Below are 27,902 nucleotides of genomic sequence, written 5' to 3' on the forward strand. Positions count from 1 at the left end.
AACTATTGTGTAATCATTTGGAAAAAAGTTAAAACGTACCCTTACCCATGCATATATTTATATACATAGTGAATGGAGGTGTTATTGTATAATATTTGCGTTTACATTTAGGCAAGTAAACATTCATACAAGTACGCGTGCATGTGCAAGTATACGCGCACATAACCACGAGGCGCACAGTTCAAAACTCGTACACGGACATAATAAAGTAATCGGAGGAAATGCAAAAAGATGGAAGGGTGCAAACACAGACATCCACAGGACCCAAAAAGGCACATGCCAGCTGCACTCATCGGAGACGGTACAGTGCATTGCACTGCTGTGGCGGGAACAGCTGGGGCCTCAGCTTGACAGCAGATGGAGGGAGCGTAGCCATAGGGTACAGGGCGAGCGAGAGGGAGACGACGGAGAGAGACGAGGGCAAAGCGGTGGAACGGGCCCATTACCCAATTTCAAACAACAACTGTTCGAAGCCGAAAACTGCCGCTGCCAACAAATAGCTTTCAGATGCCAGTTGTTTCAGCCTATCAGCCTAATGACGGGAAAATAAACGGATTCTAATGGGGTTTATCTTTGACGCACAGCTGTGCTGCAATGTGTTTAACGTTTACTGGGGAAGGAGGATGTCTCCCCTGTTGCTCGTAGGCAAGCACATTTCATCCCCGTACTTTAACGCATCAGATGCCTCAGCTAGCCTAAATGAGGCAGGGACAAAAGGACTGCTTTGTTTTTTAGTTGTAGAATGTTTTCAAGTGGATCCTCAATTAAATGTCTTAAAAAAGTACAAAACTAAATCACTGGAATTTTTCCGTAATGCATAAATGCAGCAATACATATTGTGCGTGCAGATTTACAATACGTGCATACGATGGATATGTGAACATGATATTAAAAAGTCGTGTGTGCATGTGCATGGCTATGTTCCGCATCATTATATGATATCAGTCATTTGGTCACTCTTGCTTACGAATACAAGTCCTTCGTCATGCAATGGTTCGTAAGACAATATGCAAAACTGGAACCAAATAAAACTTAATAAGAGTCGTACATGATGGGCAGGTCAGTGGTTGAACAGGTAAGTGGTGCATAACATTTAAAGACGAAAACCATAAACTGATGAGTAAAGCTACAATTGGTGACAAAAATTTGATGTAGCTTGTAATTTGTTATTTGTTTGGTGGTGTGGTATGGTGTTACATGTGGCACACGTGCAATTCATTATCTGTGAACAATTCATAGCAATGAAATCTGGATTTCCAAGCCAACAATGGAAATATCGCATATACATGTTCTCCACGTAAATTTGTCTTAATCTAGTTGCTTAATGTTATTTTATATGCTTTATAAAACGGACCATTAGTAAATTAAGTTAAAATACATTTTTTAAATAAAAGTTTTTTTTTTTAAACACAAGGTTAATTCTGAACGATTAAGCACAATTAAATATGGCATTGAATGTAAAAGGACCTTGACATTAAACCATGAAAGTCAACTTCCTATAATACTGTAATCATCTCAAAATAATGAAACAAAATCTTACCAAATGGTTACGCAGACTACTCGGTAAAAACCAGCACGAGCAAAACGTCAAGCTACCCACGCAGAAGCTCCTGCGTCAAGAACCAGGATACGCGCACGTCGGGGCCACGTACAAAATTACCCCCCATCACGCACGCACCTGCGTTTTGACCGGAGCGGGGAGGCCCCCCTTCTTATCCGCCCCCTTGTACTGCGTCGCTGCTCCCAGGTCCACCATCTTGGAGGGTACGGCGGGGCGTTTTTTGCCGGCCGCGCTGTTCTCGGCGGCAGCCTTAGCGGCGGCGGCGGAGCTCGAGGCACCGAAGTCGGCTTCGTCGTCCTCGTAGGCGTTCTTGCTGCTGGAGCTGTTCCGTCGCGGCTTGTGATCCTCCTCGCTGTCGCTGCACACAGCGCACACGGGGCAGCCGGGAGACATCTTCAACACGCGTTACACCCATCGTCCCCGCGTGCGGCGGCGAGATGAGCCACTGTCACCAACGTCGTCGTCGTCCTCATCATCATCCGTGATAAATCCGCTGCTGGATGATGGACCTCCCTAAGCTGTAAAGGACGCGGCAAAATATGTATATGCCTAGGACACTTACTGAAGGCAGACAGATCAGAATGATGAAAGAGTCGGTTGGAGTCGCGAATGTATTTTGTATAAAATGCCACGTTATCAAGGCATAATTTGTAACTGCATGGATTTTTTAATTGACATAATACAGCAACGCTGATAACTGAAAGGAGCCACAATCAAGCCAGCTGTTAGGTTTAAAGTGTCACCGTCCTTGACCTGTTTCATCGACAATCTCATGCGCACAGGTATGAAATTTAATTATTAACAGGTAATCATGTCATAGGTTTTTTTCCCCCCACAAGCAGTTAAATGTTTCCTAGAGCCATGTAAGAAGTAAGGTTATAGAATGCACCTTAGGCCCCGAGTAATATTACCATTCTACAATTGGTTTTACATAAAATTACTATGCAACATACTGCAATGGATTGAGAGAGGAGGCAGCATGTAAACACTCCTTAGAGGCAATTTTTTTTTAGATTTCCTAAAACTGTGTACACATAGCCAGTGTTTTTCATCGACCAAGTAATTTTTTTTTTATAATAAATGCTCAATTAGCTTTACTGAACACACCGGGCCAAGACAGTGGAAAACTTAAGATTGGATCTCTTTTGGTTATGCTGGATTTCCTTAAAAACATTAAACAGAAGAAAAAATAATGATGTATATGGATTTGTTTAAGCAAAGCTGGGGGAAACCTTTGGATATTGCGGGTAGAACAGGGGTAGAGAGGGAGGAGACGGGGATATGGAGCACTCAAGAGGCATCAAAGTTTTTATAGGAAATTGCGCACACACCTATCGCGGTACTCCTTTTGTTTTCGCCGAGGTTTGTCGGAGGATTCCTCCTCATCGTTTGTCGGAGGTTTTGGACGTTCCCAGTCATCGTCATATCGCATCTTGGGTTCCGAATCGTAACGATCATCTACAAAAAAAATCATCCAGTCACATTTACTCCATTTTCATGAATTCACTTTTTAAAGCCAAGTTAAACAATTGTGATGGATATAACCACACAAAAATTAGGGGTAGGGGGATTTATGCCATTTCTATAAATATATGGTTATGAAAATGTTTTATTAGTTCTCAAAAAACAGATTTTTACACATTATATAGAACACTTGCTCGACTAAGCACTCCCAAAAAAACTGCATTGGACTGCGCCAAATTGTTGCACAGTAAACGGAAGAACATCCTTTCTGATAAGTTTATACAAATAAATGCAATAGCCATCATTAAATGCACAGAACATCCTTTCTTGAGACTAATTTTCTCTGGCCCTCACGAATCAAGCGGAATTGAAATTAAATGTGAGGAGGCCAATTTTCCCGCTGCAAATCCCCGGTCTGCCTCCTGACTTTTACTTGCGATTTGCTCTCCAAACACTGGCACTAATTTAGGCTGCAGCACTGGGATCAGGGGATTCACTCCGCTTGCCAGCCATCTTTCCGTAGATTAATACGCCCAGATTAAACATTAAAAGAGGGGATTTAGGAGCGTTAACTTGGGAAAATTCTGCTTTGAACCTTAAATACACAGCGGGGATACTGAATATTTGATTAAGTTGTGCTTAAAATTAATTTTGAGGGCACGCGGAGATTCAATAAGGCCAAACACACTAGCCGGATGATAATTTTGCTCCAAGAGCTTCTAGCTCTTTTTAAAAAGGTGAGAAATGTTACTCAGGAATGTGCACTCACAATTATGAAAATGTATTATACAGTTCACCAGATGAAATGTAAAGCCTTTATTTTGGTAATTATATTTTTACTTCGTATAAATAGCTTAAAAACTAAATGGAGAAATAACTGCTTAGGAAAATTATTGTCACAATTTTAATCAATTAGCAAGCACACATTTGAAACAACGCAAACTACAGGCGAGTGCATAATCTGCACTCGGTATTAATTTTCCCCACCGAAAAACAAGACGTCGTACAATTTTACCGTTTTTCACAGTTTTCATTGAACAAATGCAACGGACACCATCACAGCCAATGCACTTTTGTCATTCACCACTCCCCCCAGATGTTGATCCGTACTCACTGTAGCCAAAGCGCGTGTCAGAGGACACCCCGATGTATTTATCTCGATGTTTCTTGGCCTTCTTGCGCTCCTCGCGTACCCGCTCGTCGTCCTGGACAAATTCGATCATCTCCTTTACCTTCTGCCTCACGTTGACGCCCTGATCTTTCCCATTCTCGTCTGTAACACAGTTGGGGGGGGGGGGGGGAAGAACCCACAAAGTAAAATAAACATGCTCGTCACATTAGTTGACTGATATTATTCTCTGTTTAACGAGGACGAAAGTTGATGAAGGCAGGTCTATTTCCTATATATATGAGGAATACATACCCTACATTAATAGGAACAAATGTTAAGATTTTAGATGAGTTATGGACATTGGTACCCAGGGGTGGGAATCCAGTGTTATGTAAATGTATTAAGAACATTACAAATAAATGCAGGTTCATGAGGAAATGAAGGGGAGATAATGAAAAGTAAATATATTTGTTTAAATCATAATTAGCCATGATCAATATGCTGCTGGATAAACAAGACATGGTATGCATAAAATAATACTGAGGAACCAACTTTGTAAAATAAAATTAATGCACATTGCCAGTAGATAAACATTTGTTATACGTGCATGATATGTTTATGGCAGCCTCGAGGGAAAGATTTTGCATCCACAATTTTGCCTCGTGAATTCACAAACTAAAAAAAATTACATCTTATTTTAATAGTAGTCTTTGGTTTGTAATCACAATTTACAGTATTGGTAATTATACCATTACATTATCAAGCGGCTAAGCTGGAGCATAGAAAAAAAGAGTACGCGGTTTTTTCCGAGAAGAAATATTTATATATATATTTAAAAAACACCCAACTGCACATGAGCAATAATGAGATAATAAGGCACGGAATTATCCCGCCGTATGCCACGCTGGAGTTCCTTAGACATTGCATGCGTAAAATAAAGCACGTTTGCGCAAGATTTAAAGGCACGGTCATTTTTTTTTTGCTGTCATTGCATCAAGCCTGGCTAACGGGGTCCCCAGACACCTCACACTCATCTCCCACACGATGACCATAGGGAGTCTAGCACCCGTTTGAAAATCCGCAAACAATTACGTGACGTTGGCGCACCGCTATCAAACCTCGATGGCCCCCCTGCTGAGCTGTGACCGCATCGAGTAATTAATACTCCGGGGGGTGGCGTGGTTGGGCGCACACGCACGCTATTTGTTCGTGCATGTGTGAATCTGTTTACGCTTGCAAGCATCCATTTGCTTTGCACATTTGTACGTCCCCACCCTTGTGGTGGTGGTGGTGAATGAGCGGAGGTGAACAAACGAATTCGCACGTCGCCGTGAAAAAATGCGATCCGGTGTTATTGGTCGTAGACATTTTTTAAGTTGGTACAGTAGAAGTGGAACGGACAAGAGTGCTATCGGCTGATGTGCATAAGACTCGGCGAGAATGTGAAGAGCACAGATGTGAACCGCTCGCGGTATAAACGTGCCTTGTCATGCGAGAGCAAAGAACAAGCCATATAGTCAAATAATAATAAACAAAAAAACAACTACACCCACAATGCAAGCTTACCAATTACATCGATTCCCTGCTTGTGTGAAAAAAAAACGTGAAAAATCTTTAAACAAAGAAAGCTTGCTTTCCTTGAATTTCAACAGCCTCATTTTCACGAGACTTTGAAATCCCAGACCACACGATGGCGATGTTTGGCAGGGGGAAAACCACTCCTGCGAGTATGTGCATCTCATTGAGGAATCGTGTCCCCTCCCCCCGTTTAAGCCGTACCAACAAAGTGGTAGTCCTCCAGGGAGCGCAGGTCATACAGGTGCTCGCGTGCACTTGTGACCACGCGCTCAGAGCCATTGCGCAGCAAGTACGTCAGCAGCAGCAAACCCTGGAAGATATAAATGTTTTAAGGATTCAGACAGATGGGGGGAGTACTCTTACGCTCATACATTCATATCTGGTTTACTTATTTTGCCCCATGCAAATGTTTTAGATATCTGTTTAAGCACCATCCCGTTACATTTTACTGCCTTTTGTTTAGTTTGTTTCTAGACAATTTAATTTATTGCTGAATTTTAAGTACCGCAATATGACGAGGGCCATTTTAGCAGTTGCCCAAGTCACAGCTTGTGGAGGTTTTACATCACTTGGTGGCAGTTTAACACCCTCAAAGATCATCTGTTACGAGTTTGCATATTGAAAAACAGCTGCTTTATTTCCCGCATTAACTAATTTATATGAAACCGGGACAGTGGTTAACAAGCATGAAACATTAGCATTATAATAGGACAGACGCATTTTTCATTTATACAATAGGGGATGTAATTATTAATTGGGATTTTAGTGATGACATTTTTTGTTACCGCTTACAAGTTGTATTTTTTGCAATTACGACTAAAATACTCTTTCACATATACATTTGACAGACGTCGCATGTTCTTTGAAGTGATCAAGTAGGGGGAACACACGAAGGGGCACCGATTCATTGGGAACTATGGCAAAATGATTCGTAACCTAAAAACCAGGTTTAGGAGCCTGCATTTTAGGGGCTTTGGTTTGTTGCCGTAACACCCGAGCACATCAATGCTTGCAATTAAACATGTTTAATGAAAATATTCCATGATAGATACACATGTTGTGAACATTTTTCGAATCATATAATTTGGTATCTCTTAAAAGGAAAATGGTTACTCTTCTCCAAATGAGATACATTTAGTACCACCAACATGCTCACCACCCCCTTCCTTACAAAAGGGTTTCCCAGTGGTCCTTTATCAGGACCTAAATAAAGGAATACCATTAATTTAATTTGGCACCCTTTAAGGTGTATCATATTTAGGCTTACCATTAAGTTTAGGTGCCGAGCTTTACCCCCTTATTATAAAAAATGGTTCAAGAATTTACAAACACGATGACAGAATTCAAAAATGTTGCAATTCTAATTCTACAAAAACATAATTTTGAACTGCAATAAAATTGTACATAATTAAGTGAAATAAACATTGCAAGGGGGCACCTTGTACGCCCTGCGCCAGTTGTTTTTGTTTTCGCGCAGCATCCGTGCCCACAGCATGTTCATCACCTCCGGAAACAGCTCGTACATAAACGTCGCTCTGTGGGGTGGAAGAAGCAGCAGGGGGATGAGTCAATCTGGAGCCTCGGAGCGACTGCTCCGCCAGGCATAGCTCCCTCAACTCTCGAGTTCTTGCCTCCACCGTTCAACACGTACTTCGATGATAAACACTAAAGCTGTCAATTTTAATTGTAACATTGACAGAGGTAGAGCAGCGGCAGCGGCAACAGAGAGCCCGGGTATCAATTACCTGTGAAATTAGGAACAGCGGTAATAATGATTATGATGTTCCAATACCAACAGTTACAAGGGTGAAGGATAATTTTTACAATTATAGCCAGCAGTTACAAATCAGCTGTTAAACTGACAACGAATATAATAACATCATCATCATCATAACAACATCTGTTACCTGCACCACCTATTCTCAAATATGGTATCATTCTCATCATTAAAAAACAAATAACTCCACAATTGGTAAAAGGTCAAATAAAATAGGTAATACAATCATAACAAAGAATTGTGCTTTGTTAGCACAGAGCTCTGCGTAGCATGCGCATTTTCTTCACTGTTACCTTTTATAATAATCCCAAAGCAAAGCTTTGGGGTATAATCTTCTGCACAGCACTTGCTACAGCCTGTATCGTACAAAAACTGCCTTCCACATTGCTGCAGGAAACACTAAACAGAACCTTTCCAAATTGGCAGCTTTAGAGGTCAAGTAATTATAAGACTGCAATTACATGTTAAATACCATTTGACAAGATTTGTTAAACAATAACATCACAGTTCAAAAATGATGTGAGAATTAAAAACAAAACAATCTGGAACAGCCAGTTCATTAAGTAGGTCTCAACATTTTTAGTAAAAGTTAAACTCAAGTTGTACTGAGTGCAGTACATTTTGTGCCTACACAAGGCAGTACATGCTGTGAAGTGAATTAATTATTCATGAATCAGTAACACGCACTTAATTTGAACCATTGTATTCATTTTGTTGTAAAACTCAAAGCGCGAGCATTCAAGTCCACTCCGGAAGCCTGGTCTCACAATTATATATATGTAACACGGCACTCGTACAAGCATTTTAACAAAAACATTACTAAATTGGACAATGTATTTTCTACATTGAATGTCATATTGGCTGTGTGTGAATGCAATTAATGAGCAGTAACCTTACATTTGTAAGTTTGTTTTGTTTGTATCATAATTTGCGGAAAATAACCTGCATTGTTAAATGACAATTTGGGAGACTAGCGTTTTAATTAGTAGAAACTATTGAATGGTACAGTGACCATTACCATTGAATTTTGGTAAAGTCCAGCTTAGCTTTTTTCTTAAATGCTTGTGTTTTTTGTCAAGTTCTACTTGAGCGAACACGAGACATTGTGCAAAAAATCCCAGATCTCCCTGAAGGCGCAATAACTGGCTCCACATGGCCGAGGTATGCGCTTTTGCAAATTAAACGACATGAACTTCATTAACACTGCTTTTTTTTTTCCCCCCAGCTTTTCTTCCAGAAACCGGTGCGATTTTGACGGATCAGGGCTTTGCGTCCGGCATGGGAAGTGAATGGCAATTTTAAACATTTTTTAAAATTATATTTTGCCACCCCCATCTCCCCCAACCCCGCTGACCCTAACCACCACCGAACGCACCCTAACTCCCACCACCCCCCAACTCCTTTAAATTTACAATGCCACCCCTACAATGCCAAGCCAGCACCCTCCCACCACCACCAATCCATTTCGCTGGCCCCCTTCAAACTCAGACCCCAACAAACCACCCCATACTCATTAACCGTGACCATGGATTGCAGGAAACGGCCTGTGAGGGCGCGAAAAATCTGTTTATCCAGCTGCAGACGTGTCAGCGCAAGGCCCAAACCACTGACCTCATGGGCCCCTGCCGCTTCCTCTGTTGCGCAGTTGTCATTTGTTACCCCCCCCCTTCCCCCCCATGACATACAACCTATCAAAATACCGCTAAATAACACAAGGAAGCTCAGTCTTGACAAAATGTATGGGAGTATATATATGTGTATTTTTTAATTTCGGTTAGGAATTGAAGAAGATCATTTAGTGCGAGCCACCGTCACTGCAGCCATTCAGCAGGAAAAGTTGTAAATGCTCTATTAATAGCAATGATGATATTTCCTCCCAACAATTGTTACCCAGGTTCAGGATATTTTTTTAAACATGTTTACATTTTAAGAAGGAAAGGATGTTTCCACGTGATAATTTTTTTAAGATGTGCAAGATTTAGGTTTCAGTGAGAGACAATGCACACTTCTTTGTACGTGATATTTTTCAACAAATCCAACAATTTAGTTGACTAATATTTAAAATGCATTTAATAAGCAAATCGCACAGCAGTGCAAAAGTAATTGTCATACCCGATTTAAAACAAAGATATGCAATACATGTAATACAACCACTGCAGAAAGTAAAACGCTGTACAAAAAAAGTGGTGCCCTTATTGTTGATTATTTTCCCGACACTGTAACTAAGTATTTGATCAGCAGGCCCTAAGACTCACTCTCTGGCACTCGAGCAACATAATACACGGGTGAATATGGTCGACTCAGAAAGAATGCATCCTGCTGTGCCCAACAATTACAAATCTTTATTTGTGACCCTTTGAGATAGGTGCAGAATCACAATGGGGCGACACTATTCTCAAGGGCTAGTCGCCGGACGTATGCCATCAAACGCTCTGGTAATAATGTAGACCTATGCGATTGTCATGAAGGAAAATGTATCACCATAAATTTGGCAGATAAGTGCAAAAAAAATGTCAAGGGTGGCTTGACGACGCTTTCAATTTACTTGACTTTGAACGATGCGTATATATTTATGGAAACTAAGCACATATGGTAATGGTCTGCCTCATTTTTTTTTATGTGACTGGCCATAAGCCAGCTTAAAAAGTAAGGACTTATGGCAATAAAACCAATTTTTATGCTTAAGGTCCATGCATGGCATACATGGTGTAATATTATGTTTTCACAAATGTCCAGATGCCAATGCAAATATATAAACAATATTAAAAACCACTAAAATCGCAAAACGAAAAAAAGGTTACTAAAGCAGGACAAAAGTTAAGCCCCATCTATCTTCTTGGTTCTTTCGGTAAAGTCACGTAGAAGGGAAATAATAAAACAATAAAAACATAATAAAATAAAAATTATCACGACGTTTCAGCCACAACACAAGCAGCCGTCCTCAGGTGAAGAAACAGAGCCGTTGGAGGACGGCTGCTTGTGTTGTGGCCGAAACGTCCGTGAGAATTTTATTGTTTTGTTTTTATTATTTTATTATTTCCCTTCTACGTGACTTTACCGAAAGAACCAACAAGATGAATCCCTGCAGTCACGAAAGCTTTAAATCGAAAAGCCCCATCTATTTATTGTCACTGACCGTTCGGAAACATTTCAAATCCGTAGTCCTTCAGGTTGCATGAATTACATAACTGAAATCTGAGAACATAATATTTCTGGCATACATAACTGGCAAATAAAAACTCAAGCAGTAAGAGCGCCGAGTAAAACATCTTCATCCCATTGGGGGTAGCGGAGCGAAAAAAAGGATGTTATACGCTACACAATGTTCTCAGAAACATGAATTAAATCTGTCAATATCCCCCTAAACCTATCCTAGTTGTGCTCAGACTCACATTCATCTGCTAATGTGTCAAAACAACAATTGAGTCACAAGAACGTGTGCACGCTCACAACAGGGAATTTTAAAGTGCTATCTTTTACGCGTTCGATGTTTGTTGCAATTGATTAATCTGCTAACTTTATTACAACTTGTGATATTTCACCTGAATCCTAATATACACACACAAACATACACACTCATGATATCAATTCACAAGCTCGAGGCACATTCCTGGGTGGTGGTGTCTTGCAAAAAGCATAGAGCAGCTCTACATCTCGGATCACATGAGACACAAATCAATGTACGTTTTGATGCAATGCCTGCAGCTCCGTGACTACGCATTCAACATTTAACTGGCAACGCTCTCAGACTTGACCGAGAGTGCCGACTGTGAGATGACCCTGCCGGCCACGCCCTGGAGGATACACTTGTTAGAACGGCGAATGAGCACATGTGCTGCAGTGACACTTCCAAGACGGGCAAATGCTCAAGGCCAGCACAGCTTGAGAATCTTAACAATAATGGCATCGGCATTGTGATACACGTTAAATGCAAGGTCGTTTCAATAGAAAAATCCACTACATATGTATGTTGAACTTATTTCGCACCGAACGTAGCCAACCATGCTCATCGAGGGCTATCTTTACCCATGATAGGCCTTCAGTTTAATGAATGAATAGCTGAAAACAGGAAATGCCTATTTATTTGTATAGAAATATACACTTCATATCTCAGACTGGATGTGACCTTGGCACAAGACAGCAAATGTGAACATGATACAAACTGGATCTGATGAATCTATTCAGCTTCATCACAATTTGAGTGAGGCTACCATTACGCAATTAGCAATTTCAAACTGTAATTTATACGGCATCGAGATTCGAACATCAATATGACGTACAGCTGAGATAAATGGTTGTGGCCTAACAACGTATAAAACATAACACAGATGTAGAAAACTGTAACAAATAATAAACAAGGTCTTACCCTTTCCATAGCAAAATAAAGTAAAACCGCTTTCCTCCGAATCAATGTTCACCAATGTCATGGTCCCTGATTGATGGAAGTTTTTATTCTAGTTTCTCCATCCTCCTCCCTCTAAACTACAACCCCTAAAATTTCACTGATGTTGTGAGTGTAATACAATACATAATTTACTTGAAATGCTTGGAAAATTAATTGTTGTCAACTCTAAGAGAGATCATTTTTCTCAAGCTGTTAATTTGTTTCAGGTAAGATAACACTTTATGTCATTGATTGTAAAATATTAAGTTCAAATCCTATGATCTCTAAACTAAATGATTTATCAATGTCAAATATAGTTGTATTTTAGTTGCACCTTTTACCTCGGCATAGTGTGTAAAAGCTTTCATTGTATTTAAACAAATTTATAACATCCATGTCAAGCAACTTTCACATTATGAGGTAATTTGAGGTAAAATTCAATCTTTTAAAATTGCACAACAATTTAAAACCTTTCCGGTTATTTTAGGTTTTATGCATGTACAATTAATTACAACTATGCAAAACAAAGTTTCAGAAAAGTATAATTATTGCAAGCTCAAAATATGCCCCAACCATTTTTAAGTCATTACCATTTATTATGTACCGGTTTCAATTCCTGTAGTTTATTAACAAAACATTTGCTAACCTACCATTTCACTGTAATAATTTAAACGAAACCTACCCTTGTCAACCCATTTTCCAACAATTTCCCCAACTACACAAGTCAAAACTGCCTAAAAATTTATACGCCACCACATAATGGAAAATCATGCCGGACATCTGCAAGCAGTTACCGATACAGTACAATTACACGCGGACGCGTTTTTATAACGAACTTTTGGTACAATTATGAGGCGGTTAGCACAGCTGGTCTCCCAGTGGTCCGAGTACCACGGTCAAATCACCCACAATCCCCGAGGGGCAATGATGTAGGGATGTGGACCAAGCCAAGTGGCAGGAGCTTAAACAGCGACATACAGTCAATGTTAAATGAAGCCTTTTTCCATTTTTACACGTAAAAAAACTCAAACATATACTGTATATATCGTAAAAAGGAAGCATATAAAACCCATACACTATTTATTATTGCCAAAGAAATTTTTATAAAAACGCACGGCAATTGTTTTGGAATTATGAATTCCCTATACGCCCTTAAGACATTTCATACATGCATTATATTTATATACAACTACGGATATGAACGCTTACGACTTTTCTCCACTATACTTGCTGTGAAGACGCATAGAAAACATAAAATGCAAACAGCTTATTGCACTTGAAAGTCTTCGTACAATAGATTAAGACACAACGTAGATGACAGAGTGCTACAAAACAAAGCTGGTCGACTAAAATGAATATATAGACAGAAGTAAATATTCAAAAATGGTTGGGGGTACAGGATTTTTGCACCAGTCCTTCCAGTGTTACTCACTTGGCTATCTCTCCCATGAGCTTCCCAGAAGGTCCCCACGGTTCATCATTGGTGGCCTCCCGCACCTTCGCCTCCATCTCCGTGTAATTCATAACGATGTTCGTTCTGAAACAAATGAAATGCACACACACGCAGAGGCGCACACACACGCAGAGGCACACACACACACCCGACAATGTTAGCCATCATTATTCTCATGTATCCCTCCTGTTTACATGTACAAGAGCCTTCAACCAGAAGTCTCTATAACTGCACACCTCTTATGACGACGTCATTGGCCGCGTTGAATCAACTGCCGGATGGAAGGCCTCCAAGTCTGCAGAAATCTTATGTATTCATTATTTTCAAGTGAACAAATGTTTTACCGTGTAATATGAAGGTATATTTATGGAGGCATTGTGTATATTGTTGGTCAATTGAATTACAGCTCAATAACAAAATATAAATTGTATTGCAACATATAAAAATAAGTATTTAAGAATGTTAAATTATGTGTGCAATTACATAATTTCCAGCTGCAATGTTTGCTGCGATTTATCTCGAAGTTAAACACTGGGGTTTGAAACATCCACAATTATCTGCGGACAAAAACACAAACAAAAGCATCCACTGTTCCCGTACATCTGCCCACCACAAGGTCCACAATTAAAAAAATTACTCCTCTCTTTTGGCTCTGGATGCAGGTGTCAAGAAACAAGCAGGCTCTGGGTGCCCCAGGTCTGCACGCACGGAGTTGTAAACCCGCACGCCTCTCTTAACACAGCTTCACATTGTTCCCGAGCCTCCGTGCGCTCGCGTTCTCACAGTGGGTTACTGCAGAAAAAAATTACAGTGAAGCATGCTGCTGGGCAATTTGGCTCTTCTAACAGTGAAATGAGCCTAGTTAGTAAGCCTTAGCAGTGCAATTTTTTGCAGAGATTAAAAAAAAAGTGTTACCGCAGAAACACTGATTTGCTATTGACGATTTTTTTTGCCATTCTGGCTGTATAGCAAACAGAAGGAATTTCGTTTTTTCCTTATTTTAACAGTCAAATTCAGCCCAATCGCATTAAAAGTATGTAAGGAATATTTGACCAATGTATTATAGCAAGGGAATTATTATTCTTCAACTTAACTTAATCAGCAAATGTGTCGCATTTCAACACCAAAAGGCTATACAATCAAATGACGGCCAATTTGTTACGCTAAATAAATATCAGGTTTAAGGTGCACAATGGACACGTGTCAAATATTTTGTATATAATTGGAGCAAAAAAGCCTAATATAAATTGCCGCAGCTTTCCGAAAGAGCATATTAACAACAAAAAAGGAAGTTTGGGGCATATCACAGTACTATACACAAGCATAACAAGTCAGCTCCAATATGTATAAGATAGAAGGATGAAGCACTTAGGGAGATACACATGCCAGGTCGCATAATCTTGTGTGGTGGCAAGTATGTGTTTTGCTCGTTGTCTTTTGTCTGGGGGATATCCAAAAATGAAAACTAGTGTGTGGTTCAAGAAACACACACACACTTGGGGATTATTTAAGACCAAGGGGCAAGACATCCTTTAAAATACACATTGCAGCCAATATTACCAGGTGGCAACATGACACTGACCTATACCCCTAAGCCTAGTACCTAATGGTTCTGTATCGCATTACGCTGCAGCTATGCGTTATAAGAAAACTCCAAATCTTCATTATTGCACTGATTATTCAATAAAAGCTCATGTGATGAAAAAAAACGAAAACTGACAAACAAGAGGTGAAAAAACAATACGGAAAGAGTTACTGCACCCAAGACCAACGTTCAATTGAAATTTTGAAAAATAAAAACATTGTGATAATGCATTCGGTTAACCAATTTTAAGACAGGAAGCATAGAGTGTCACATACAGCCCTACTGTATACTACAAAAAATTGACTCATGTGGCTTGATTCTGGCCTTGCGCTGACATTCTAGACTAGCAGAGTATGAAGGCAATACGGATTTGGGATTCAGGCAAGTGATGAAGCATGAAATAATTTCCCGTCTCCAACAATGGTGCTGCTTTTCACCAACTTGAATCTTTTTTGTTGTAAATATGACACTTAGAAGTAGAACACTCTGGCATGCACATATTTAACTAATTAGCAACGCTTTATATTGCAAAACGGCGTGCATTACCTGCACCATTAAAGCAGGACAGTATTGTAGAAATATGCAATTGAGGCTTTATTCAGGACAGGAAATAACAGTGCAGGCAGCAAGCATAGAATCGTGTTGAAACGTCTGAATGCAACCTGCCAAACACTCATCAGAACGGAATGCGAAGAAAATGCAGACACGTTAGTCCTTCCCATTTTGACAGTCGATTTTGATGGGGGATTCCATGCCGTTGATTATAGATGCAATGCACCTCAACTAAGTTTTCGTAGGTCCAAACAAATCTAAGTCAACACACGAAGGAGAGAACACTATGCCAATCGCACGCCTACGTTCGAACACCTGTGCACCAAGAATGATTAGGTGCAATTTAATATCGGGATTCCACAGGCGAGAGCGGTCGGGTCGGACATTTCAGCGAGCCAAGAACATTTATGGTCGGCCACTGATGTACAATAAGAAACGGCAGAGCTATAGAGCCGTAGTTACAAGAAGAGATCATGACCCTTGCATGTCTCATCAATATCACAGACCCAAGGGCCAAATGAAGCTTCCAGTTTCATAGAAACTTGAACCCTGAGTTTGATATACTCTTTACTAAAAGTCACACGAACTGTTTATTAAGGATATAATGAATAAAGTATTTTTTCTCAAGCATTGAATTTGCAAATATAATGTATGCTTGATAAAAAAAACAAATATATTTGAGTGTATGGCTTTCAGTGGAAGGAACTAAATCAGACAGGATTATATATAGCATTTTAAATTCAAGCTAATTAATACGGGAAATTTCTACAAAGTTAGATTAACAGAATTGGTATCGTAGTTATACATTATGATATACAGAAGCAATGCATTCCAAAACGTTAATCCTATGATCATAAAATGAAAGCATAGCCAACACATTTAATGAGCATATCATTCTGTCACTAAAATGTCTTGTTAAAAACCGACTAACAAGATATTAATTTAGCAAACAATATTTCAACTGTAATGTAATGATTAAATGTTGTTCCAATGTTCACAGGATTACATAAGAATCTTAAGCGTATATTGTAAATCTCACGTATTAAAGCTGCTAATAAATAACGGAATGTGCAGATAATAATCAACCATTACAATTTTAATCCAAAGGCTCACTTTACTGTACAGGTTTGCACAAAATACTAAACGTTTAGGAAACGCATTACGTTTTTCACACATTTAAAATGCTATGCAAAGGGGGGGTTACCTTTCGACATTCATGTAACGCTTTAGTACAAAAGTACAGCGATGTTTTTAACCAACGTAATACTTTCCATCGCATTTATATCGCAATACCATGTAAAATAGGTGGTTTGAATGAGAAAAAAACAGCCTCGCACAGAAGAGGGTATTGAGGACTATGAAGGGCACTGAACTGGAGCCCTGGATAGACTTAAAGAGGATAAAAATGATCACATTGGTGTCTCGTCATCCAAGTACATATTATTTACCCGATGCAATATCAAACTTGTGCTTTCATTATACAAATATTTGCCGATAATCTCGGTGCAATTCAATTTTCCACCAAAGACCCAAAGTGTATTGACTTTACAATTTCATCGTTTAAAAAAACTCGCAATCCCAGATTGTATTTTCACACCGTGGGCATTTGTAGTACTCCTTGAAAAATGGTGTAGAAAATGGGGCATTTTGAGTTTCACGTTTCAGCTTTTCATAAAACAATCATACGTGAAGATTACGATTTTTGTTTAACGCCTTGTGAAATTTTAACACGCCTAATGGAGGTAGCTTCTTGTTCATCTCACCAAAATAAAGAGCATTTTTAAATTAATACGAGGTAATGTTTACACATTATAATTTAATGTAGCAGAAAACAGAAATGTAATTTTAATGACGATATAAGTATATAAAATATTACACACATAATTGCTATACAATGTCACTTCTTACTGACACTACAGGTTATAATATCATTAGCTGCCTTTATAATGTTATAACATTGTCTCTGTGGTATTGGAAGTTCTTTAGTGGAGCCTATCGAAGGTCTGTACCACTTGTTTAAACATGAATGCTAAATATACCAAGCAAACTAGTTATTATTGTAGTCCTCATAATAAACGCAAAAAAATATAACACCTAAAAAAAAATTCCATCAGCACTTTATTGAAATGCACTGCTAACTCCGTACTCTTGTGAATATGCACATCAAGTTCATTTATTAGGTATAGCCCTGTGAGCCATTCAGCTCTTGAATCGGGTGCAACCGCAACAAACAAAAAACAAAAACATGAACAAAAAACATCTTAAAGTGAATATGACCTAAGGAATAATTTAGCAGTGTAAGTTTTCACCCTCCTTATAAACAGTAACCCTGACTGCCGCAAACATATAACTAGAAACAAACTCTGAAGGTACATAACAAAGACAAACATAGGAAAACGTCAATGGTTAATGCCACACCTCAACACATTTACATATGATGGTGTTGATATTATGCACATGTACAGCAATGTTGGAAAAAGCAACATGATATTTTAGCAATTAGGAAAATGACTTCAACCATCCATTATTCTTCGTGTCAATCTTCCAGTTTGGTAACTCTGCATATATTAATATGAACTCTAACAAGCCAACCATGATAAATAAAACATTCTGTTAACAAATTTATACATGAACAAATTCATACATGTATGTGTACAGTCCATCAAATTATGCCCAATATTTGAATATATTTTGTCATGGTACAAATCTCTTTATGTACAAAGACACTCTGCACTACATAAGCAAACACAAACGTTCTCCATGTTGGTTTGATATTTTCTTAACTTATGGGGACGCCACGGTGGCGAGATGTTCTAACACGCCAGGTGTGGCCTTCAAAGGTGCTTTAGGTAGCCCAACGATAACACCACAGTGGTGGGATGTTAACTCCCTCGCCTGGTATGCAGGTCGTGGGTTCAATTGCAATCCTAATGCCTGTAAATTTGGAGTTTTCACGTTCTCCTCGTGGTCGTGTGAATTTTTCTCCAGGTCCTCCGGTATTTCCTTCCAGATTTATAAAAAAACATTTTACAGTATTTGGCTGATATAAATTTCCACGTGATAAGCTACTTTGTTGAGCTATGATTTGCGGCCAGGTCGATTATGAAAAATAGCTATGTAGCTAAGTGAGCCTTAAGTGAGCCTTGGCTGGTAAAATAAAAAAGGTAACAACGACGAAAAAAAGGACTATATTTACTGGTAATTAAACAAGTTTGGTGTAACGATGATGTAGTGGTGAGTGCACCGTCCCATGAACCCGACGACCTCGGTTAAAATCCCAGCCAAAGCAAACATCAGTGGCGAGTGATAGAACCAGGCTTTGGGCTCCACCTTACGAATCCACAGACCAGCACAGATAAGGTCAAACAGCCCCAATAATGAATATGATGTGAGGGGCCAACATCCAGCAGTGGATTAATCATGTTGCTATAAATTAGACTCTATGTATTTATAAGTCAACAACAGCAACACCACATTTCGAATAGTTACATTTTAAAAAAGGTGTACTGTAAAAGAGTGAATAAACTAATATAGAATATAATGCATTTTATTATGACTGCAGTTATGAATATTTATCCATATAATTGCTGCATTCTAAATATCTGCATAAAACACTAGCATCACATAAGACTGAATGTGACACTTACACCCAATAGATTATGATATCTGACATTAAAATGTTTGGCAATAAATGTCATGTGCTGTATGGCACCTCGCTTGTCCATTCAGTTGCTCGTCCCTCAGACCACAAATGCAAGGCACTCACATGGCTTGAAGTTGGCCTAGTCACCTCTGCTTGTTTAAAAAAAAAACAGGGAGTGTCACTGTTCCATGACATTTTTCACAAAGGTAGGGAGTAATAATTTTCTAAGATGTACATTAAAGCTGACATTCCATTTTAGCAGCACTGCCGTGATTATAAAATATGCAGGAGCTCCCCTAATTAAAGGACGCCTAATTGCAGTATTAATTAGATGGGAATGCATTAGCCAGTGCCAGGGACCCTGAGGGATGGAGAATTGTGGCGTTGTGTGGAAGGCCAAAAACTTAAATTCTGCAATATTTAAAACCTTTGGCGGATTAGAATGCATTAATGACAGGCAAAAGGTTAAAATTAGCCTAGATGCTCGGAATTAATTAATTTTGGGTGGGGGGGAAACTCTAGAGCTCTCAAGGAGGGCTTTTTGTCCAACCTTTGAACTCCACATCAGAGTGCTCAGCTCTTTTTAAACAAACCCTAGGAACAATGAAATGTCGTGCGGCATAAGTAATAGAACACATTATGCAGGAAGTAAAAAGTGGTAAATCAAGTGACAATGTTAATTCATGGAAAGACTCAATTATTAAAATAAATTAAGGCAATATATTTAAAAATAAATGTATTACCACATTTGAAGAATAAATCCTCCAGACGAACGATACAAAAATATATAATTTTACAATTAAATGTTATGTTCCAACGAAGGATTAAATTTACTAAAATGATAGTCATGGTATGAACACTAATTTGAGACAGTGAAAAGTGTTAACTATTTTTAAGTTCACTGAAAATTATAAACTGGATTGTTGTATACAAAAATCCCGCCTCCATTAGTATTGGTGGGATGATGGTATCTTTTATCATGTGTCATGTAAACCAAGTTATGTAAAACATCTTAGTCACTCTACACGTCACCCACCAGGAATCTAACATTAGGCTTAAGTTAAATTGTGTAACTGCATATTACTGTTTAATTCTTCCCACTTTGAACATAACCGTGTGTAAAACACTGCAACTCTATAGCTTTTTTAAAATAAATAAATGCATATTACCGATACATAAATAAACTAATCACGGCCCATGTCTCTAATCACAAATATAATACAGACTGAGAAGGCCTCATGATCAACTCCATGTCCTCTGGTGAGGATGTTCTGGGTTGGAAATTGTTGAATGTAGAAAGGTAAAAAAAATGCATAGAACATTTGAATAAAGTTAAAAAGGTTAATGGTCAAAAAAACCCACCAATTACATTATTTGCTTTGGCCACACATGACCACATCCAGCCAAAGTAATTTTTCATGCAAACTTATTTTAAAATCGTTGCATGTTTCAGCGACACAAGAAAATGCATTGTCCCACTGTTATAGCTCGTGATAATTATTATATTTCTGCCGTACAATGATTACATGGAAAGTCACCGTGCACCAAGGTTAAAATTCCTAAAACTCAAGACCTGAACACTTGTTTAAATAATATTCTGGTCACCTTGAGGACTGTATCATAGTAACACCTGCCATTGTTGATGAACCTTGTACCACCTGTAGTCAGCTAAAATTGATTCAGGTACTGAAAGACTTTGAACTTACATATTACATCACAAGTGCTTCACTGGCACATCCCATGAATTAATGTTATTTTCAACAGCATGCAGCACAATTCTCCACAAAAGCTTTCGCTGTAAGTTAAAAGCCATAAGATTAGCCAAACTAACATGGCAGGATGGCAAGAATACTAAATGTTAATGGCTATAAAACAAGTGTGATGCAGGCTGCAGTCCCCCATATATGTAATGATTATCATACCTAGCATTCCGCACACGCCTCCCCCCCTTCACTCCATCCAGCTAGCCAGCAAGCATAGCTTTGTCCTAATGTAGTATATGATATACAGGGTGTTTCAAAAGATGGACTCGATTTGAAACCGCTATATCTCTACAACCATGTACCGCCCATGAATGAAACTCTTACCACTTGAAAGGGCGGGGCATAGAGTTTCAAATGATTGCTGCTAGCTGCCTCCCCCAGCGCACAAACAGCCCCTAACCTCATTCATTCGCAAGATGGTGACCCCGCAACACAAGGCATTTTGCGTTATGCAGTTCAGCAAGACTGAATCCGAAATTGCGGTGCAGCGTGCGTTTCAACGGCGCTTTGGCATTGATCCGCCAATGTCAAAGAGCATTCGTCGTTGGTATCGACAATTTGAGGAAACAGGCTGTTTATGTAAGGGGAAGAGCACAGGGCTACCACGCACCTCAGAGGAAAACGTAAGAGAGGCGTTTAGGACGAATTCAACTATCGTCTCGATGTTGTCCGTACAGCAGGTGGAGGTCACAGAGCATTTTTAAAATGGTAAGAAAAACTTCACTCATTAAACCATTTGTAACTTTTGTGGAATTGTAACATGTTGCCATCGTGATATATACTGCTTTGAAATTGGGTCCATCTTTTTCAAACAAACTGTAGTATGATAGCAGAGCCCACGCATTTGTGCGGTATAAAAACGGCCACGGCGGCGAGTGGGTGGAGGTGTGATGTCACAAACCGTGGAATGTGGGTGCCGGCATCACGCAGATGTGCTGGGGTGACGTTCCCCAAGCACACGCGCCCACTTGGCGGCATACCAGCCAGTCATGAACCCAGGCAGCAATCCAGCCAGCAAACATTTTTCGAATATGGCAAGATGGCGTATGACAAATAGTTTACAGCTCTTTGTCAATATACTTAGATGAAGGCCATCCAGAGGGTGCGCCTTGCCATACGTCGCCATGGTAGTCTGAGCAAGTTGAAGGGTAGGGGGAGAGGAGGTGCAGGATTGGTTCAGATATCACTCTACACTGACGTTAGCCATGGGTGGGAATCAAACTCAGGTCACGGGGTCACCACGCAGTACGCTAATCACTATGCCACTCCTCCCCCTCCCCATGTAATTATTATTAATTTGAATTGGTTAGGAACACATGTTATGTGGTTACAAATAGGAACGTTCCCTTAGAAAACCATTCCAGGTTTCAAAGAAATGATACTGCATTGTACATAAAATGAGCAGAGGATACTAAGTGTGACCAAACCTGCTGTTAAATACCGCGAGACAGGTTTTGCAAGTTTCAGAGCATGGTCCCTCCCTGAAACCAGATTTAAAAAAAAAATTCCCCTTGGTAACCTAAAAGGAATAATTCACAACAGCAAGTGACACCGTGTTTTACGTAATTCTTACAAAACAGTGCGACCCCTATTTTGTACAACTAATCACATTTATATGACAAATCATAGGATATATACCCGCATATTGTAGCCAATTCTTAAATAGGTATCATGATTTTTTTCATTGGCAATTAAAGCAGTCATTTAATGCCATTACGTAGTGTTCTCCTCCTTCCAAGCCATTATTGCATGGGGTCCCACTGCCAAGACTGTTTGTACATGCACTTTTATTCGGGGCCTCTTCTCTGGTCACATCTAATATCCTCATCTTCATATTCCAGCACATCATGCCACCTCAACACTTGGTCTCGGACCACATATCATATAAATAATGTAAAATAAAAATTGGGTAGAAAAATAACGGTCACAGCCAGCATGCACTTGTTTCCTGACCATGGTCACATCTAACAAAAAGTCAAGTCACTCTAAGTTCTTGGTTCTTTCGGTAAAGTCACGGAGAAGGGAAAAGATATTATACGAAAGCTTTAAATACAAATTTCACTCTAAGTTATTTTGAAAATATTACAAAATTAAAGTAAAAACTGAGAACAAATTATAGGATTATTTGAGTATATCAATTAATTACGAACGTACCCTTACTGCAGTCTGAACTACTGCATATGAAATTTGTTTATAACTCTGCATTGACAAAATGCAGATCCACACTGAGGTTGCATTAGAGACTAAATGCTGTTAAGGGTGACAACTGTGCTTTAAGTGGTGCAAAATTAAAAGGAATTAAGCAATATAGGCTAAGTCCTATGGGTAGGCTCAAGCATAGCAGAGGCTTACAGAGAATTCCTCAAGGATTGTGCCTTCCATATGTAAAAAGGAGCACTTTAGAAAACTTGTCTCTTTAGCGTAAGTGTGCCAGCTGAAAAAAGAATGCATGGTCACTTGAGGGTAAAGAGAGAGTAAAGAGCAGATCTTAAGCCCAGGCAATCCACCTGGTTGAAAAAAACAGTTTAAACCATCAAATAGTTAAAGTAAAAACAATATTACATTTTTATCCAGTTATGTCTCACTCAGTATCACGAATAAAAAAAATCAGGTGCATTCTACGTAGTATGTTGGATTAAAAAGTGTTAAAAGCGGTCACCGATGGACTCCTAAACCCACTTGTATGATATCTTTTGGCCACCCCGTATCTCAATGGGTATGGGATTCTCAAAATTGTCTGTGTGACACCGACGCTTGCCTCCAAAGTGCCGGCTTTACAGATCGTCACCAAAATGTTACGTGGACTTATTACGAGGGCAGTGTTTCTCAACTTCAGTCCTGAGGCTCTCTCCCTGGTCGACGCCTTTTTTGTGAATACCAATGTTTTTTGTATTCATAGTGCACACTGCATGCACCTGATGGTTGTCACCATGGACACCTGTACAGTGGTGAGGTGGCAAGGACTAGGTTCAGGAAAATTAATTACTTTTAATTGACCACTACATTCCATAAACACTGGCTGCCAGTAACATGTGCATGTGTGCATTTTTAGAAAGCTCGTTATATAGTCATGTGTTTTTTGTCCTTGCTTAAAACATTTAAACTATAATCAACCATTCTCATGTTGGCACGTGGTTTATTTGGACCAAAACACATTTTTGATGGGGGAAACTACACATTTTTCACTCAAACATTGAGCACCTTGGAAGAAGGCTATCAGACACTGCCTGATTTATCAATGAATGTCCATGACGTCAAATTATGCCATCAACTCCTTTCTTACAAAGTGGACGTTGAACCCCAAATTGTCACATGCCCTAAACAATAATTGTGGGAACACCACTGAATCTTTAGGCGTTGTGTCCGTTCACTTGGCGTGGTAGTACACATGACTGTGCCCATCATCAGGTCCTATCAAAGCTACTTTATCCTGCAGGTAATATCATAAGCAAATGCCTTTAAGGATGAGTGAACTGCCACACATTGTTAAGTAAAATATCACTCCTTTAATGTATATAAAGGGACTAAGTGGTAAAGTAGAATTGCAGAAAACCCCATTACTGTATTCTACATCTCTGCACCCACATCTGATGCCTGCCATCACCAACCCGCACTAACCAGCAAAGTGATATGGTCAAATAACCTGCAGATTATAAACAACAAATGAATGGATAAGTGAGGAAATAAAACTAGAACTCTTAACCTTTGCATAAACGAGTACATTTTTTGCCAGACTTGGTGATATGACGCGCAGCTAAAGTATTATTTATAGTAAAAATCATATCTGAATTTTTTTAACTGTTCAGATTTTTTGGAATACCTTTAAGTAGCACCATACTCTATGTGTAAAGTGGGTTGTATAATGTGACTTCACATTGTATCGGGCATCAACGGTTACAGTACTTCCTCTTAAAGTTGTGCAATCTAGCAACAGCAATGTTGTCAACCAAAACATGCGTGGAAGCTCACAACCATTACTTAAACATAAACATTCTTATACTTAAATGAGGATGAGTCTATGTATACCAATTTAAATGCCACTAATTTTGTAATGTTAAGAAGATCATGTTGTTCTTGTTGTCCAAGACACAAACTAACACCATGAGCATCGAAGTGTAAATAATGACCATAATAAAAACTTACTTTATTAATATAATAATCACTATTCTTTGTTTGGTTTTATTAGTCTTGATATCCCATGTAACAGTGCCATAAATACACCTGTTGCGACAATCTTGAAGCAATTTTTGGAGTGGTAAAACATTACGAATATTTGGATTATAGGGTCAGACGTGTATGCAACGATGAGGAATACAAAAAAGGCCTGTAATGAAAAAGCAAACATGTTTAAAATTCACCAAATTGTACTTGCAGACGAGTTGCCCAATTTGCCACACCCAATACATTCCAGGTCAAAACCTTAAAGTTCACTTACCAGTTGTCCGAGTACCATAAAGTGCTGTAACAGTGTTTTATTTCAAAGTCCTCTGGTCCTATAGACTTCACCGAGGTCGAAATGGCCAATGTTAACGCACCCAATCACAGACATGCTTTTAGCATTTGAGGTGTATACCTTATCGTTCATGTAAAACTGGTAAAGTATATGCATGGGTTCATTGAGGAATTTGCATGTTAGTCAACGTGGAAAACACTGCACGTTTCGTGGAAAATACAACAAAAAATCAGAATGACAAGGCATTTAAGTAATACACGTAAGTCAGGCCATGAAGAAAGAGTAATCGTTCATTATAAAAGTAATCGTCCCAAATTGTAATTACTGTACAGGAGTTTCCATAATTAGATTTTTCCAAAAAAAGGTATATTGTCAAACTATGCTTCCTGGTTTTTTTTCCAGAGCTTAAAGCACAAACCCTGCCCGAAAACACCCGAGATGTTTGCGTGGCTAGTTGCATAATACACCTCAAGTGTTTCCACATACAGTACCGTCGTTTTTAATTAAAATATGGAAATAAAAATGAAGTACCAAGCTGCTGCTTTACTGAACATGTACATGCTATAACAATAACTCATACGATTATGTTATTAATATCACTGTACTGAAACATAACCGTGTTTGACAGGCTGGCCTTATTCAGGAAATATTGAGGTTTAGTCTTAAGTCTTCATAGCTTAAGTTGGGTGGTGATGGCTTGTCATATGATGGGATCGATGGGGGGGGGGCAGCCGGTCATGTTTGATATCTTATGCATTCTACAAGGAATAACGATACAGGCTTAAGATGCGCGTTCAGATCTAAGTCTTCTCTTGTATTTACTTCCCTAGGCTAGGCCGTAGTATACTACACGAATTGGATGTCCCATTAACGATTAAAAAGAGACCGTGTATAAGGCGCGCCATTACTTCATGCTAGTGACATCCCTGCCAAAGAAATTCCAATAATATCACCGTCAATGTGTACCTGTGCTGTGTCCCATGCCGTCCTACACACATTGAATGTCCCATTGATAATAGAAAATGTACTTTCACGTATCAGGCGCGCCATTATGCTACTGCAGTGGCATTCTACAAACATGCCCATTCATTTGAACGTCAAAAGAAAGCAGCGACATGACAGCGTCCTTGGTCGTAATTTGCGAGTGTTCTTCCCAAGTGACACAACTTCACACTCGTAGTGTGTGCGAGCCTGCGATACGCAACGTGGTACAACACAGTGCCTATAAGGCAGCAACATCGTTTTTTTAAATCTGGGCCTTGCCTTCGTAAACGGGCCAGCGAAGGCCTAAGTCGCCACCTCTTTCCTAGAAAACCTACCGCCCACGAGGCACCAAACCCGGCCGAGGGAAGTACTACGAGGGTCTATGGCGGCGGTGAGCCGGGTGGTGAGGGGGGGTGGGGGGTGTGAGAGTCGAGTGTCCAGGGAGACACATTTCCACCCGTCTGGCACCACGGCAAAAATTAAAACACGAACCGCCGCGCTCTTTTTAATGAACGACGGCTAAGAATACGGCGGCAGAGGTGAACACGACAGCGAGAGCGAGCGAGACGAGAGAGACGCGTTTGGCGGCGGGGAGGTCAGCCATTTCTTGCATACGTGGAGGTGGTGGAGAGGGGAGCGCAGCGGCGGCGACACTTACGCTTTGTCCAAGTACTCGCGCATTTTCCACATGCTAATCATCTTGCCGCCTTTATTCGTGAGGGGGGGGGACGATGATGATGCCGAGAGTCTGGAGGAGAAGTAGCACACGACGACGACGGCGGCGACGAAATAAACGAGGCAGGCTTTTTTTCTTGTTGTTTGTTTAGAAGGGGGAGAAGGGAGGAGAAGAAGAAGACGAAAAAAAAACCTCCCCCCCGCAGAAATGCAAAGCAAAATTAAAGAGAAACGCGTCCAATGCGGAAGCCGCGAGGCCGGCACAGCGTCACTCTCGCAGCCGGGAGGTTGAGGTGGCCGCGCACCGGAAGCGCTTCGCTAATAGCCGTGTCACGTGGGCGGGGATCGCGACGTGTCAGATGCGAGGGGGGGGGAGGGGTTTACACGATTTTATTAAATTGATTAACTCACTGTTGTTGTTGTTGTTGGCGTTGTTGTTGTTGTCGTATCCTCAAATCTTGTAACTGAATTTTAACCCACTTCACAACGTCGTATCGACTGCAAACTTGGTATACTTATGTCATACTGATGACAATTCTATATTCTATCATTAAACTTTTTTTTTATATTTTTAAACATTATTTTTTACATGTTATGTTTCGTCTTGGGTATAATTGTCCACGCTCAACTCACGTTGGCTGTAAATCACCATAGCCCCTTGCGTTATGGCAAGCCTCGGGGCCACTTCCTGGAGTCGTCGAGTTCTACCATTACTCGTACGTTATATTTCATTAAAGCGTGTTTAAAAAAAAAAGTATTTTAAATATTACTTATTTTATGCGCTTTCATTTTAATGTATTAACTCACTCTGTTGTTGTTCACGTATCCTCAAATCTTGTAACTGAATTTTAACCCACTTCCCAATGTCGTATTGACTGCAAACTTGGTATACTTATGTCATACTGATGACAATTCTATA

At 39.7% G+C, this 27,902-nt stretch overlaps 1 protein-coding gene across 2 annotated transcripts in view; it reads right to left on the reverse strand.

The window, feature by feature from the left end:
* Positions 1–27,310, reverse strand: part of CLINT1 (clathrin interactor 1) — a 32,491-nt gene extending 5,181 nt beyond the window's left edge. For both annotated transcript variants that reach the window (XM_078593073.1, XM_078593072.1), the window contains exons 1-7: positions 26,967–27,310; positions 13,308–13,412; positions 7,153–7,249; positions 5,916–6,024; positions 4,140–4,298; positions 2,893–3,019; positions 1,679–1,919 (exon numbers count right to left, since the gene is read on the reverse strand). In XM_078593073.1, coding sequence (XP_078449199.1) covers positions 1,679–1,919; positions 2,893–3,019; positions 4,140–4,298; positions 5,916–6,024; positions 7,153–7,249; positions 13,308–13,412; positions 26,967–27,007 — 879 coding nt within the window. In that variant the 5' untranslated portion in view covers positions 27,008–27,310. The remainder of the gene's footprint in view (positions 1–1,678; positions 1,920–2,892; positions 3,020–4,139; positions 4,299–5,915; positions 6,025–7,152; positions 7,250–13,307; positions 13,413–26,966) is intronic.
* Between the last annotated feature and the right edge of the window lie 592 nt (positions 27,311–27,902).

Source organism: Lampetra planeri, chromosome 4 (assembly GCF_965212315.1).
Source record: "Lampetra planeri chromosome 4, kcLamPlan1.2.h2, whole genome shotgun sequence".
Taxonomy (NCBI): Eukaryota; Metazoa; Chordata; class Hyperoartia; order Petromyzontiformes; family Petromyzontidae; genus Lampetra; species Lampetra planeri.